This window comes from Hyla sarda, chromosome 2 (genome assembly GCF_029499605.1).
Source record: "Hyla sarda isolate aHylSar1 chromosome 2, aHylSar1.hap1, whole genome shotgun sequence".
Classification (NCBI taxonomy): Eukaryota; Metazoa; Chordata; class Amphibia; order Anura; family Hylidae; genus Hyla; species Hyla sarda.
Genome location: NC_079190.1, coordinates 219,326,510 through 219,341,774, shown reverse-complemented (window position 1 = coordinate 219,341,774; position 15,265 = coordinate 219,326,510). Strand labels below are relative to the sequence as shown.

At 42.9% G+C, this 15,265-nt stretch overlaps 1 protein-coding gene across 2 annotated transcripts in view; it reads left to right on the top strand.

Moving 5' to 3' along the window:
• ZZEF1 (zinc finger ZZ-type and EF-hand domain containing 1) overlaps nucleotides 1–15,265 on the top strand; it is a 192,308-nt gene that overhangs the window by 130,767 nt on the left and 46,276 nt on the right. For both annotated transcript variants that reach the window (XM_056556404.1, XM_056556405.1), the window contains exons 37-44: nucleotides 461–615; nucleotides 706–844; nucleotides 2,106–2,236; nucleotides 2,511–2,788; nucleotides 4,601–4,775; nucleotides 7,244–7,376; nucleotides 8,572–8,768; nucleotides 10,727–10,846. In XM_056556404.1, coding sequence (XP_056412379.1) covers nucleotides 461–615; nucleotides 706–844; nucleotides 2,106–2,236; nucleotides 2,511–2,788; nucleotides 4,601–4,775; nucleotides 7,244–7,376; nucleotides 8,572–8,768; nucleotides 10,727–10,846 — 1,328 coding nt within the window. The remainder of the gene's footprint in view (nucleotides 1–460; nucleotides 616–705; nucleotides 845–2,105; nucleotides 2,237–2,510; nucleotides 2,789–4,600; nucleotides 4,776–7,243; nucleotides 7,377–8,571; nucleotides 8,769–10,726; nucleotides 10,847–15,265) is intronic.

The following is a 15,265-nucleotide window of genomic DNA, read 5'->3' as shown; positions in this document are numbered from 1 at the left end:
ATTAATGACTATATCATACATGCATACTCTTAATAAATAGATATTTGGGATTGACCATATACAAGTGCACTTTATGGTGGATTAAATAGAATCTACACCATGGAACTTTTCTTGAGATGCTAATCCTTCTTCTTCATATACTTTAGGCCATATGATTAATTTTGACATTGGTTGAGGTTTTGCTTTTCTGATACTGTACAGACATCCAAGTCCCCTTTATAGGCTTAGAGTTGAAATAGTTAAAATAGCTCCCTTTAGTGCAGGGGATTTGAAGTTGAAAAAAACTTGAGCAAGAGGAGCATGAGCAAGAGGACATTCAGTTTAGGTAAACACAACCTGGGAAAAATGCTAAACTAAAACAAAATGTTCATAGCTAAGTGACATTACTCTACAGGACATTGTCTTCTAAAGTGCTGGGAATAGTGTGTGTTGTAAATATATATCTTTTATTTTTCTGTAGGTGTCAGAGTATCTTCACTACTTTCCATGTGGACCAGTACTGAACATGAGCCGCCTTCTGCTGAGTCTTCTGGTAATGAGGGCAATAAATTGAGCTTAGTAAATAAGACTGCTCAGGCTGAAGATACCACAGTAAAACATACTGTGCCAAAAAAGGTATTTGTGATATATACACTGTAGTGATTTCCACAGCAATAAGCTTTCTTTTTAATATGAGAATAGTAATGTTTTGTTTTATTTTTGTAGAGCAAAGGGGATACCGACACAAATATACCTATCCTCAGCAAGGCACGCTGTATAGGGGGTTATGAAGAAAAGGATAATTCCTCAATTTCATCCAATTGTGATGAAAATGACGAAGAACACCCTAAAGAGCAATATCTTTGTAAGTTATTTTGTCATACTCAATGGCCCTGATTACTATTGTAAACCCGACATGTTTTGTCGGGTTGTGTGCCAGATCCTGGCGCATTGAGCCAGAAATTCTGTCTGTGCCAGAATTTGCGCCAGAGTTTTCACAGGAATTGAAAAAAAACCCGACCAACTTTCCATTTTACCGTCCTCGGTGTGGTAGGTTGGAAGCCCACCTGGTATGCTGTGGGACTGCCCTCTCTTAGATGCTTATTGGAGTGATGTGATACATCTTATTAGGACGGTTTATGGTGTGACGTTGTCTTGGATCTCGAAAGTGTATCTGCTAGGCCATGTTGGCTGTGGTCAGGAACCCTCTATGGTGAAGATAGGTATATTACGAGTTCTGTATCAAGCTTGGAAACTGATTGCGAAATACTGGATTAGGCCTACCCCTCCGGCAATGGCTGATTTGATTGCTCGTGTTCAGTTTATAGTTCGGTTAGAGAAGGGGATTTACATTAAGCATAAGGTTGAATGCACGTTTGATGGCATTTGGGGTCCTTGGGTGTGAAAGTTCGACCCACCTACGGTTGTGCTTTAGGTTCTTGTTTCTTTCTTCCCCTCTGTTTCGTGAGTTGGTTGGTGTGTAGTGTGAGGTGCCTCTGTATTTGTGTCCTATTTTGTCTTTGTAGTGGAAGTGTCCCTACGTAATGGCTGGTTTGTTTGTAAGTGTCCTTATGATTGGTCCTACTTGTTTGAGAGGAGGCTTTGTCTTACATGCTCGCTATTTTGTGCAGATTTGCTATTTACCTGCTTTGTTATGCCTTTTGGGGAAGAGACAGACTGTGTGGGGTGGGTACTGGTTGGGTGGGGTGCAGGGTTGTTTCTTTGTTTTGTCTATTACTCTTCAATAAAAATAAAAAATCTGATTTAATGATGAGAACCCAAAAAGTGGGCGTGGTTGCCAAAAGGGGGCGTTTCCCCAACATTTTCACAAAAAACAACATATTTACTAAGGTTTCCACAGAAATGTAGTGGATATGAGCTGAGAAAAACCCGACAGATCAGAGCAGGTGTAAAAAAAAAAAAATTTTTTGGGAAAAGTGCAAAATGTAGGGAAACCTTAGTAAATACCGTGGGGAAAAAAAAAACCACAAAGAAAACTACACTCCACTCTTAGTAAATAAGGGCCAATGTAATTTAATTTCCTATCTGAATTCTCGTTGTAATGTAAAAAGGAGAGGTTTAAAATGAATGTTTTTAGATCTGAATGTTATTTCTTTACTGTGTAGTTGCCGGAGACTTGTCCAAAATGAATATTGTTGACAAGGCTATAATACCAAGCCCTGACCAAGTGTTTGCTGAATGTTCTCAGGAACGTATTTTGGGACTGATAGCTGCCATGTTGCCTCCTTTGAAGTTGGTAAGACCTTTTTCATACAAGTCTTCATGAAGATCTGTGGGGTTTTTTTTTTTTTTAAGGGGTTATATTTTTTTTCAACAAGCATTGCTACTTTTTTCCATCGGTGGTGCCTAGTACTGCAGGTCAGTCTTATATACCAGAAAAAAACTGATTAAAAAAAAAAAGCAAGCAAAAAATGTGTTGTATTGGAATTTTCAAAGTATCTGATTCTTTTGTAGTCATTCTATTATGTTTGTGAACCATTTTTACCAGCAATCTACATGGTCTATTCTAGGATACAGTGGGCTCTATAGTGAATCTCCAACAAGTGTTGCCACTGATGTTTCAAGTTGTCATATCCAATGCTGGCCATTTAAATGAGTCTTACCACTTAACCTTGGGCCTCCTAGGACAGTTAATCCTTAGGCTAAACCCTTGTGAGGTGGATAATGCTGTCAAGGAAGTCCTGTCTTCAAAGCATAGTATACAAGCTGCGTGTGACGGGAGCCCCGTTCCAGATGGGTGGATAACAACTCAACTGCTTTTCAGCCTAGGATCTATATGTCTGGACAGGTTTGTATCTGACGTTTTCTAATGAACATTTCTAGTATATCTTTTAATAGGAAAAATTGCAAAAAAAATGCTAGTTAGTTCCCCGGATTCTGAATTCTGGTCAGGATATGGTGTGACTATGTTAGAGCAACTCTTTGAAGATAATGTGTTGTGCTCCTTTCTGCAACTTCAAACAGTTTTTGGGGTACCTAGAGAGGCGTTTTATTAATTCCTCCAGCTGTGCCATGCGGTGAATGCCCAGTTCACGGGTACTGGTCCTCCCATCTCCTCCTACCCTCTGATTGGGGTGTTGCGGTCACAGGGTCCTGGTCATCTGTAAATCCTGTATACTAACCTCACCCAAGCCAAGATTTCCCTGTCTCTTCTTCCTGCTGAAAGGCACTGGAGGTCCCACATTCCTTCTATGACTACTGAGAACTGGGAGGACATGCAGTCTTCCCACTTGTTGGTTTCTCCAGCTGCCAATAATAAGTGTATCCAATGGTATATCATCCATTATTGCTACATTACTCCGCTCCATCTGTGTCAGATGGGGTGTGCCTCTTCAGATGCCTGTCACAGGTGCTCGGCCCCTAGGGCAGATTTTTGGCACCTTATGTAGGACTGCTCCTATGTCCTTTTTGGTGGGGGGGGGGGTCTTATGTTTACTAAATTCTAAAGTGGCCCCTTCTATACCGGCTGACCACTTGATATGTTTGTTTGGTATATTGGATGAAGCAGTATGGCAACAACATGTCCGTACCTTCCTCAGGGAACCTTTGTTTTTAGCTAGAAAGGTGATTGCACTATGTTAGTTGGATCCCGAGCCCCTACTGGCTCCAAATGGAAGAAATTGGTGAACTCTACTATCCCATTCACTAAGGTGGTGTATAAACACAGGAAATGTCCGGCCAAATTTGAGAAAGTGTGGGGTCCCTAGTGCTCCTCTGCGTCCACTCACTGCTCCCTAGCCGCCATTTGTGGCCTGACTTACCATTAGTTGCCTTAAGACAGCACCTAATTTGCGTTTACTTACTATGTCTACCTTTACAGTTATTCGATTCGTCACAAACTTCTCGGCTTGGCTTTTGCTGCATAAATTCGTTCAGCTTTCAGGTGCTCCGGTGGGCTGGAGACTCTCTCCTAGGACTGTATCCACCTTTTCCAGCCCACCGGAGCACCTGAAAGCTGGACTCATTTTATGTAGGCAAAAGTCAGCAAACGCTGAGCCGAGAAGTTTGTGACGAATCGAATCACTGTAAGTTCACTCATCTCTATTCATTTGTTGATGCTTGTTAATCGGCTTGCTCACTTCTGTTAGTCTTCACTACTGCTAGTTGGTTAGGCACTATGCACTTTATACTATATCATTTCTGGATTATGTTTGCTTTTTCTTGCCTTTTTCTTCTGTATTGCTCGTTTTTTTTTTTTTCTTCAATAAAACGAATAATAAAAAAATTGCTTAAAATCCAGCTTTGCTAAGCTAGTTTTACTTAAGCAATGCAAAAGACAATAATATTTTACATTATGGAGTTGTGTATATTTATGGATTTAGGTGAGATACACTTATTTGGCGGTTGGGATACTAAGGTGTATAGCTAGCTTTAGCATTGTGACCATCTTACTCCTGCTGTTTACTAGGAGCTCTATAAGCCACAGCGTTGGGCCACTGGAAAGAGCTGCCTGGTTACCTATTAATTTATAGGGCATGTAATACTACATGTGGATATCGGTTAAACTATTAAGATCAGATTAGAGATTGGCTTACACTAATAATAATTTCTGTTTATTTTATACATTTTTCATTATTTTTTTTCATGTTTCTCTTTTTAGCAAAGTTGGCCTTGATTGGGCTTGCACAATGTCCGATATTTTAAGAGAGTTAAACAACTCTCCAAAATGGCACAAAGTGATGACTGCTTTTACGGATCACTGTATGCAACAGCTGCCCCATCAGCTAAAGAATACGAATATCTTCACATTATTGGTCTTAGCTGGATTTCCAGAGGTAAGATGACATGAGAAGACATGTTGCTTCTACAGTGTTTGTCCATAACCATGTGGTGATAAATCAGTAGAATTTTTCATGGATGTTATATAAAGTCTGAATCTGGGAGAAACTCTAATGAAATACTTCATTGCACAAAAAAGAAGAGGCTTTGCTTAAAGTCTTTAACCATTAGGACACTAAGCTGCATACAAAAAATTGAGAAAACGCGATATTTAAAAAAAATAAAAAAAATTGGAACACATTGGAACAATAAGGGTAATTGTAAACTTGTACACACCACTAAAGTTACTTTGCCTAGAGTGGCAGATATCCTATTGGGTTTCAATAGTTATATGTATGCTGCTAATATTGCTTACATTAATGCTCTTCAGTGTTGGTCAGTTGGCTGATTTTCCCGCTTGGCAATTTTACACATACAGGTGAAACTCGAAAAATTTTAATACAGTAACCCCCCGACATGCGATGGCCCCGACACATGATCAAATCGACATACGATGGCCTCTCAGAGGCCATCACATTTTGATGTCAGCATCGACATACGATGCTTTTATATGTCGGGGCCATCGCATTAACTGCTATCCAACAGCGCAAAATGCCTAAGCTGCTGTTGGATAGCAGTTTAAGCATCCCGGACAGGTTCGCCTACCTATTCCCGGTGCTCCGGGTCCACTTTGCGATCCTCCGGCGTCTTCTGCATCTTTTCCGGGGTCCAGGCCTCGCTTTCCAGCGTCGTTATTACGTTGTGAGCACGCCGTGCCAGCGCAGCAGCGTAATAACGTCACCAGAAAGCGAGGCCTGACACCGGAGAAGATGCGGAAGAAGCCGGAGGACCCAGAAGAAGACGCCGGAGCAGCGGGACAGCATCGGGAGTGGTGAGGACGCGGTCCGGAGCGCCGGGAACAGGTGAGTATAACTTCCTATACTTTACATTGCACGAATCCCTCAACATACGATGGATGCGACAAACGCTGGACCATTTGGAACGAATTACCATCGTATGTTGAGGGACCACTGTATTGTGCAAAGTTCATTTATTTCAGTAAAGCAACTTAAAAGGTGAAACTAATATATGAGAGAGAGACTCATTACGTGCAAAGTAAGATAGTTCAAGCTGTGATTTGTAATAATTGTGATGATTATGGCTTACAGCTCATGAAAACCCCAAAGCCCCCCCCCCTACGGTGTCCATTTTAGGACCTCGTCAGTCGTCGGACATAACTCAGTCGTCCGTCAGGTGAAACGGTGTCCCGCCTCCTCCCTCGGACCAATCGCTGTCAGTCAGCCGCAACTCCGTCCTCCGTCATGTGAAACGGCATCCCGCCTCCTCCCTCACACCAATCGCCGTCCTCCTTCAGCCACAACTCCATCGTCCCTCATCCGAAACTCCGTTGTCCAAAACGCTGTCATGCCTCAGACGATTCTCCCTCAGACGCAACTTCCTGCTGCATAGCCGAGTCGAAACTGAAACTTACACATGTGTACTACAGACACTACATGTGCTACAGAGTCTGTATAGCAGAGCCAACATTGAATAGCACCCGTATAGGAAGGAGCCGACACTGACTCGTCTCTGCTACACGGCAGGAAAGTTTTTAGTCTGAGGGATGACGGCGTTTCGGATGAGAGACTTTAGGATGACAAAGGAGGGAGTTGCGGCTGACGCCTGACGGAGATTGGCCCGAGGGAGGAGGCGGGACGCCGTTTCACTGAGGATGGAGTTACGACTGACGATGTCCTAAAATGGACACCGTACCCCACAATTACTATGATTTTTGGAGTCATATCATCTGCTGTGTTGGTCCACTGTGCTTCATTAAGTCCAGGGTCAATGCATCCATCTACCGGGAGATTTTGGAGCGCTTCATGCTTCCTTTCCTATTAAGTTGCATTAATGAATACAATGGACTTTGGCACAATATTCAATTTTTTCTAGTTTCACCTGTAATACTAATAATAATGCAACAATTGAAGTAATAAGAGAATAATTGTGTTTACCTGACTTAAGGGAGTTATCCGGGTTTCGCTGGGGAAAAATAGAAAATAGACCCATAGTTTCCTGGCCTGGTCCATCGCAGCAGCCATCCGCCTCTATTCAGTCCCCCGATCTCCTGTTTTCTTCCTGTCCCATCTCAGCAAGTGATTGGCTTAGCCAGCAGGTCCTGCAACGAGCACTCTTCTCAATAGCAGAAAGAATGCTGAAGATCAGGAGACCTGACGGAGGTATACAGGAGCTGTGGGACACCCGGGTTAAGTTAGTATAGGGTTTGTTTGCTTTTTTTTCTTCAATTTTTTTCTGACCCCAGCAAGTTAATTTTTTTCTAAATGCCGGATAACCTCTTTAACTACTAGTCAGTAAAATAAGATTATCGTATATTATCATGCACTACTAAATATTAGAGGTCCTGACAGGTCCTTTTTTTCCTATATAATTAATATCTCACTTATATATATGTTTTTCAATACAGGTACTGTGTATGGGAACACGATCTGTATATATAGATAATGCCAAAGAGCCCCATGATGTAATTATATTAAAGCACTTCAATGAGAAAAATAGAGCCGTGGTTGTTGACATCAAAACAAGAAAGCGAAAAACTGGTAAGGATGGTATAGGAGAGTGATCACTATATACATTAGTGTCCTGTTATAGTGTCCTCTAATCCTCTAAATTCAGTGCAAAACTGATTATATGGTGAGCACAAAAAAATCCTATAACTTTCCATATCCAAACACAAACACTTATCATAGATTAAAAGCTTTATGTTACCAGACCCTTGGGTGAGACTCTCACAATTAAGTTTTTAAAGCAGTCTTTTAAGCCCCAAACCATAGCCATAGGGAAATTGATTTACCTGCTTTATCTCGCTGCTTCACTCCCAGTAACAGTTAACCCCTAAGGACTCAGGGATTTTTCATTTTTGCCTTTGTGTTTTTTCCTCCTTACCTTCTAATAGCCATAATGCTTTCTACGGCAAACAAAAATAAAAAATCGCTAATACCATTTTGCAACATTTTGGGATTGGGGGGGGAGGGGTTGTTTCTACGCAGTGCACTTTTCAGTAAAAGGGACATGTTATCTTTTTTCTGTAGGTCCATAGTTTTATAGAGAAAATTATGATTTTTTTTGGTAAGAAAATGAGTATTCTTAAATACAGCGCCATTTAAGGGGTCATTTTTTGCGCTGTTATCTCTAGTTTTTATCAGTAACCTTTTTCGTACAGGTAGGAACCCTCTGCCCGTCCTTTGAGTTGTTAGGGACCCTGTGATTTGGTCGATGTGGTCCGATCAGCAACTCTGATCTACAGGCAACCTAATTTCTGAACTATTAGGCACTGCAATCAACTTTGAATGTGGTATCAAAAGGGTTAATGCAGGTTACTGCATTACCCATGGGTTCTGGCTACTAATAGTAGCTGGGTCCAACCTGATATGAAGCATGTTTTGCTCTTGAGCGTGCTTCATAGACCGGAAGCAGGCAATGGGTAAACCTTTTACGCCCTTTGTCCTTAAAGGGTGAATTCTGATTGTAGGAGGTTTATACATTGCTTCAATGGATGCTTCATTCACTTCATTGGATGCTGAGCTTTAGTATCCCAGCTTTGCCACTATACAAAGTTTAGAAATGCCTGCTTCTTATTCTGTTTACTGTATATGTTTGGGTACTGGGTATTGGACCCCTACTGAAGGGGAGGATAGGCCATCAATAAATAAAGGCCTGGACAGCCCCTTTGAACATTTTTGAATACTTGTGATTTAGCCATTTCATCTAATCCCTGTTAATCTCTCATCCTAGTGAAAGATTATCAACTGATGCATAACGCAGATGGAGATGGGCACTTCACTCAAGGAAATCTTAAGAAATATCTTCACCACTTTGCCTCCATTTCTCGCCACCTCCTGCAGTCTAACTTGGACAATAGCTCTGCAGAAGCAGTCGAAGCTACTTGGGTCCTGTCTCTGGCCCTAAAGGGATTATATAAAACTCTTAAGGTAACTTCTGGGTCAACACTATCAAGGGATGTCTACAAACAGTATATTGGGAAAAAAAAGACTGACTTTGTCCAAAATAGTATAAAGGATAAATGGAGTGTTTGCCCTCTATCAAAGAAAAATACAAAACTTCAAACAAGCGTTTTGGCTTGTCGGTCAGACACCTTAAATGTTTTTGATCACACCTGGTCACTCCTGTTGCGATTGCGAGTTATTTGCCGGGGAAGCCGACGGCATTGCCAGCCATGAGGTCCGTCCATTTATCTGAAAATAAGTCTATTCAGGGAAATATACAGATCTCTCAGGGGCCAGGCAGCAGAACACAATGGCGTCCACTTTCCCGGCTAATAACTCACGACATGTCAAGTGTTTTTAAATGACCGTAACACTTTACGTTGTCTTGTAAATTCACCTAACTGAATGTTAAAGTTGTTGCAAGCATGTGAAATGAGTTGTAGTTTTCTGTTTGAATATCTTCTGTAGTGGAACTATAGGCTAAGGAGATACTTACAGGTTATCACAATACTGTATATAATATCTTTAACCCCTTAAGGACTGAGGGGTTTCGGTTTTTGCACTTTCGTTTTTTCCTCCTCACCTTTCAAAAATCATAACCCTTTCAATTTTGCACCTAAAAATCCATATGATGGCTTTTTTTTTACGCCACCAATTCAACTTTGCAGTGACGTCAGTCATTTTACCCAAAAATCTACAGCGAAACGGAAAAAAAATCATTGTGCGACGAAATTGACGAAAAAACGCAATTTTGTAACTTTTGGGGGCTTCTGTTTCTATGCAGTAAATTTTTCAGTAAAAATGACACCTTATCATTATTCTGTAGGTCCATATGATTAAAATGATACCCTACTTATATAGGTTTGATTTTGTCATACTTCTGGAAAAAATCATAACTACATGCACAGAAATTTGTACGTTTAAAATTGTCATCTCCTGACCCCTATAACTTTATTTTTCTGCGTATGGGGCGGTATGAGGGCTCATTTTTTGCGCCGTGGTCTGACGTTTTTAGCGGTGCAATTTTTGTATTGATCAGACTTTTTGATCGCTTTTTATTCATTTTTTTATAATATAAAAAGCGACCAAAAATACGTTATTTTGGACTTTGGAATTTTTTTGCACGTACACCATTGACTGTACGGTTTAATTAATGATATATTTTTATAGTTCGGACATTTACGCACGCGGCAATACCACATATGTTTATTTTTATTTACACAGTTTTTTTTTTTATGGGAAAAGGGGGGGTGATTTGAACTTTTTTTTTTTCACTTTTTTTTTTTTTTTTGCAGTGCTATAGCTCCCATAGGGACCTATAACACTGCACACACTGATCTCCTATGCTGATCCCTGCAGAGCCATAGCTCTGCACGGATCAGCGAGATAGGGGCTCGATTGCTCAAGCCTGTAGTTCAGGCTTAGAGCAATCAAACCCCGATCGGACGCCGCGGACACAGGTAAGGAGACCTCCGCCTGCGTCCCAGCTGATCGGAACATCGCGGTTTTATCGCGATGTCCTGATCAGCCCGACTGAGCTGCCGGGAACCGTTTACTTTCGTTTTCAAACGCGGCGATCAACTTTGATCGCCGCGTCTGAAGGGTTAACAGCGCGTGGCACAACGATCGGTGCCGCACGCTGTTAGCCCAGGGTCCCAGCTAAGATTAGCAGCCGGGACCGACCCGGTGTGATGCGGGGTCACGGCGTGACCCCGTTTTTAACACCGGGAGCGGGCTCAGGACGTACAGGTACGTCCTAAGTCCTTAAGGGGTTAAGAATGATTCTATAAATCTGATCTAAATATTTATTCTTTTGACATATGTAATATAATTTTAATTCTGTATTGGGTTATATCTTTGACGACTTGTGCTCATGGCACGGTTGAAATAGCAAATGTAGTTTTATGGTTATCTCAATGTTAATATCATTGCTAATTTTGCAGAATCATGATTTTGAAGAAATTCAGTCTGCATTTATTCAGTCTGGACTCTTAAAGTTATTGGTAAAAAAATGTAGCAAAGGAACCGGTTTCAGTAAAACCTGGCTGCTTCGAGACCTGGAGGTATGACTTGTTCTGAATACACATGAAATTCTTCTATGTTGGTAATGTGATATCCGTATACTACATCTGTGTACATGTAAATAATTATTTTTACTGACTCATAACCGTAGAGCTGGCTCACTATAACATACTCTTAAGTGGTTGTCCAGGCAAAGTTATTTTTATAAAATGGTGCTCAGAAAGGTGTAGGGGGAGGGGGGGAACCCACACTTGGCTGCACTTTTGATTAACCCCTTAAGGAGGCAGCCCCTTTTCACCTTAAGGACTGAGCCCTTTTTCGCAATTCTGACCACTGTCACTTTAAGCATTAATAACTCTGAAACACTTTTACCGAATATTCTGATTCTGAGGTTGTTTTTTCGTGACATATTCTACTTTATTTTGGTGGTAAATTTTCAGCGTTACTTGCATCCTTTTTTGGTGAAAAATCCCAAAATGTCATGAAAATTTTGAAAATTTTGCATTTTTCTAACTTTGAAGCTCTCTACTTGTAAGGAAAATGGATATTCCAAAAAAATTTTATTTTTCTTCACAAATAAAATATGTCTACTTTATGTTGGCATCATAAAATGGACATATTTTTACTTTTAGAAAAAATTAGAGGGCTTCAAAGTAGAGCAGCAATTTTAAAAAAGGTCATGGAAATTGCAAAATCTGAAGGGACAGATGTTACAGAACTACAACTCCCAACATGCCTGGGCAGTCTAGGCATGCTGAGAGTTGTAGTTTGGCAACATCTGGAGGTCTACCTTTTGGGCACCACTGTAACAGTGGTCTCCAAACTGTGACCCTCCAGATGTTGCAAAACTACAACTCCCAGTATGCCTGCCCCCAAAGTCGTTTCCCTACCTGAGCCGGGATCTCTGCAGTTTCCACGATGATCTTCGGTCCCCACGCCATCTTCAGGTAAGGTACCTGCAGGGGATAGGAGGAGATCGCAGCACTGCGACCTCACTCCTATCCTGCAGAATGATCGGGGGTGTCACTGACAACTCTGATCATCCCTGTTTTCCGGGTGATCAGGTCACCAGAGACCCGATCAGCCCGGAATAGCAGAAAATAGCATGTCTGAATTGACATGCGATTTTCTGCGATCGCCGACATGGGGGGGGGGGGGGGGGGGGGGTCTCAGGACCCCCCTCGATGATGTGCCGGGATGCCAGCTGAATAATTCCAGCAGGCATGCCGGTCTGGTCCCCAACCGGCTAGCGGCGGGGACCGGAATTCCCACCGGCGTATGCATACGCCCTACGTCCTTAAGGACTCGGGATGCAGGGCGTCCTGAACAGGTTAAAGGGGTACTTCGCCCCTGGACATCTTGTCCCCTCTCCAAAGGGATAAGATGTCTGTTCGTTGGAGGGTCCGGTTGCTGGGACTGCCTCGATATGCAGCCCAGCACCCCGTCGTTCTGACGTAGCTGGCTGTGCTATGCTTTGTGCAGCCGTGGTCGTCATGCTCCCCCCCAAATAATGTCTATGGTGTTGGGTCTGATGCCTGTGGTCGCCTGTCATCTGGCACAGAACAGAGTTCAATCCGTGCATGCAGATTACTCGGGTGCCGGGCCAGAGATTTCAGGGGACCCCGGCGGCCGGACCCCCAAATCACACATCTTATCCCTTATCTAGGGGAGGAGTACCCCTTTAAGAGTCCTATTAAACGGCCGATTGTCACTGCACAGTGTTTCTGCACCAATATCCTCAGAAAATCTTAATTATGTTAAAGGAGAACTCCCACCACTGGGACCCCCCGCAATCAGCTGCTTATGCCCTATCTTGTGGATAGGGGATAAATTAATTTTCTCAATCGCTCTTCATTGGGGGACACCTATACTGATGGGTATATGCTCTTGCCACTAGGAGTTGCTGACACTAGGTAAAAAAAAGTCTGCTCCTCCCACTGGAAGTGAGATAACCAGTTTCAGTTAGGGTCAGTAGGAGGCAAGACACAGGTCTGGGAGCTCCCCAGACCTGGTCTTTTTCATTATTTTCTAGTATGGGCTGTTAAGTTAGGTTTTTATCTCCCTTTTGTTTCCCTTTTTCAGGTGGGGGTTCAGGAGCATGGCGCTACCTGGTCCCCCATATGTGACAAAAGAGCACAGACATAGAGTATGTACTGTTAACCCATTCTCGCCAAGGGCCAGCGCCTGGAAGTTGTACCATGGATCCAGGACCCCCACTGCCCCTGCTCGCCCCGCTATCTTAGCCTGGTATGATGCAGCATGGCCATAAGCTAGTTGAAGACTTCAGGGTATAACAGGGATGTGGAAATCCTATAGCCCGACGCCCGGGACAAGTAGTTTTGGGCTTCGGGCAGGTGAATTGTTTATAGATTTAGCCCTGTATCGGGCTAGCAGGGACAGACAGACTTCCTTCCCCCTTATTTTTCTTTAATGTCGGTGTGAGGCACAGTCTGTACCTCACACCGGCGCTCAGAGTGTATGGAGGGGGCGGCGGCCTCCAGCTGACTGCAGACCCCCCCTTATCTCCCCTCCCGGAGGATGGAGGCACAGCTCAGAAGACACAGCAGGGTGAGAGAGAGGATGTTGACAGCTCCGTGCACAGCTCCATCCCCCGCACTCAGCTCTATCCCTCCCCGGCTCTGTCTAGACAGGACCTAATCCACCACGGGGAGGTTGCTTGTTTGCACGGGGAAAACACAGAGCAGGGGGGTGAGGGGGAGGACGGAAATCTCGCCTCACACCGGCCGGGACTACAGCTCTGATGTCCACTCATGGCGGCTCAGGTGAGGAGGCAGAGAATACAGACGGCAGCGGCAGGAAGGGTGGTTGTATATGTAGGGTGTGAGTGTATGTGTGATGTGTGTATGTAATGTATGATGGGGGGGCAGCGGCAGGTGTATGTATGATGTGTGCATATGTATGGTTTATATCAGTGTTTCCCAACCAGGGTGCCTCCAGGGTGCCTCCAGCCCTGGGCATGCTGGGAGTTGTAGTTTTGCAACAGCTGGAGGCACTCTGGTTGGGAAACACTGGTGGATATGTATGGTGTGAGTGTATGTGTGGATGATGTCTATGTGTGATGTGTATGTCATGTATGATGTGTGTATAATGTCTAAGTGTGATGTGTATGTATGTGATGTATGATGTGGGGTGGGCAGTGGCAGGTGTATGTATGATATGTGCATATGTATGGTGTGAGTGTATGTGTGTATGTAATGTATGATGTGGGGGGGCAGTGGCGGGTGTGTGTATGATATGTGTATGCATGAATGTTTTGTATAGGAGCGGACTGTCACGTCGGGCATTAGGGCAGTTGTGCCATCTAATTTTATTTATTTTTAGTGGCACCCGCACTACATTGCACCCCCAGAATCCCGCCCCCTTCATACTCACCCGCCAACCAAGAGCCCCACGGATGCAGACAAACACGCCCGAACCAAAACTACAACTCCCAGCATGTTGGACCATAACCTAAACTGTAGAACTATAAAGTGCAACATGCTGGGAGTTGTAGTTTTGGTTCGAGTCAGCTGCAGAGCTATAGGCTGCATCAGGGCATGCTGGGTGTTGTAGTTACTAACTGTAATTCCCAGTATTCCTTGACACAGACTATGGCTCTGCAGCTGACACAAACCAAAACTACAACTCCCAGCATGTTACACAATAACCTTAACTGTAATACTATACATTGCAACATGCTGCAACACCCACACAACCATAGACTGTATCAGGGCATGCTGGGAGTTGTAGTTATCTACTAACTAAATGCAGCTTCCAGCATTTTCTGACACAAAATGCAGCACATAAACTGGAGAAGCAGAACCCCCCCCCCCCCCCCCAGTAACACATAAGTTCCTATTGAGACTGAAAAATAGTGATTAAAATATTTTAAAAAGTGCGTATATATGTGAATAAGCCCCTTTCCTAATAAAAGTTTCCAATTTTCTTTAAATAAAAATAATGTACAAAAATAAACATAAGTGGTATCGCTACATGTGGAAATGTCCAGACTATTAAAATATGATGTTAATTAAACCGTACGGTGAACGGTGTAAATGTAAATAATAGTCCAGAATTGCTCATTTTTGGTCACTTCATATTAGAAATTTTTTATAAGGTGATCAAAAAGTTATATCTAGACTTTTCTGGGCTTGTCTCGGGCGTAAGAGGATCTAGCTACAGCTCTCCTGCCTCTAATATCCTGGCATGCTGCGATCACCTATTAAACCATTAGATCAGCGCTGTCAGCAGTGTCTAAAGGATCTTATATCCATCCCTGGTGGTCTAGTGCGGGGGGATCAGACTATTTTGGTTGAAATTATTTTATCTACCAGGACAAGTAGATTTTCTTGAGGGACAAGTAGATTGTGTTCCGCTTTAGTCCCTTGGACAAGTAGTTTTTTTTAAAATTTCCACACCCCTGTATAAGAAAATGGAGCCGTGGGTGAGTAAAAAAATCA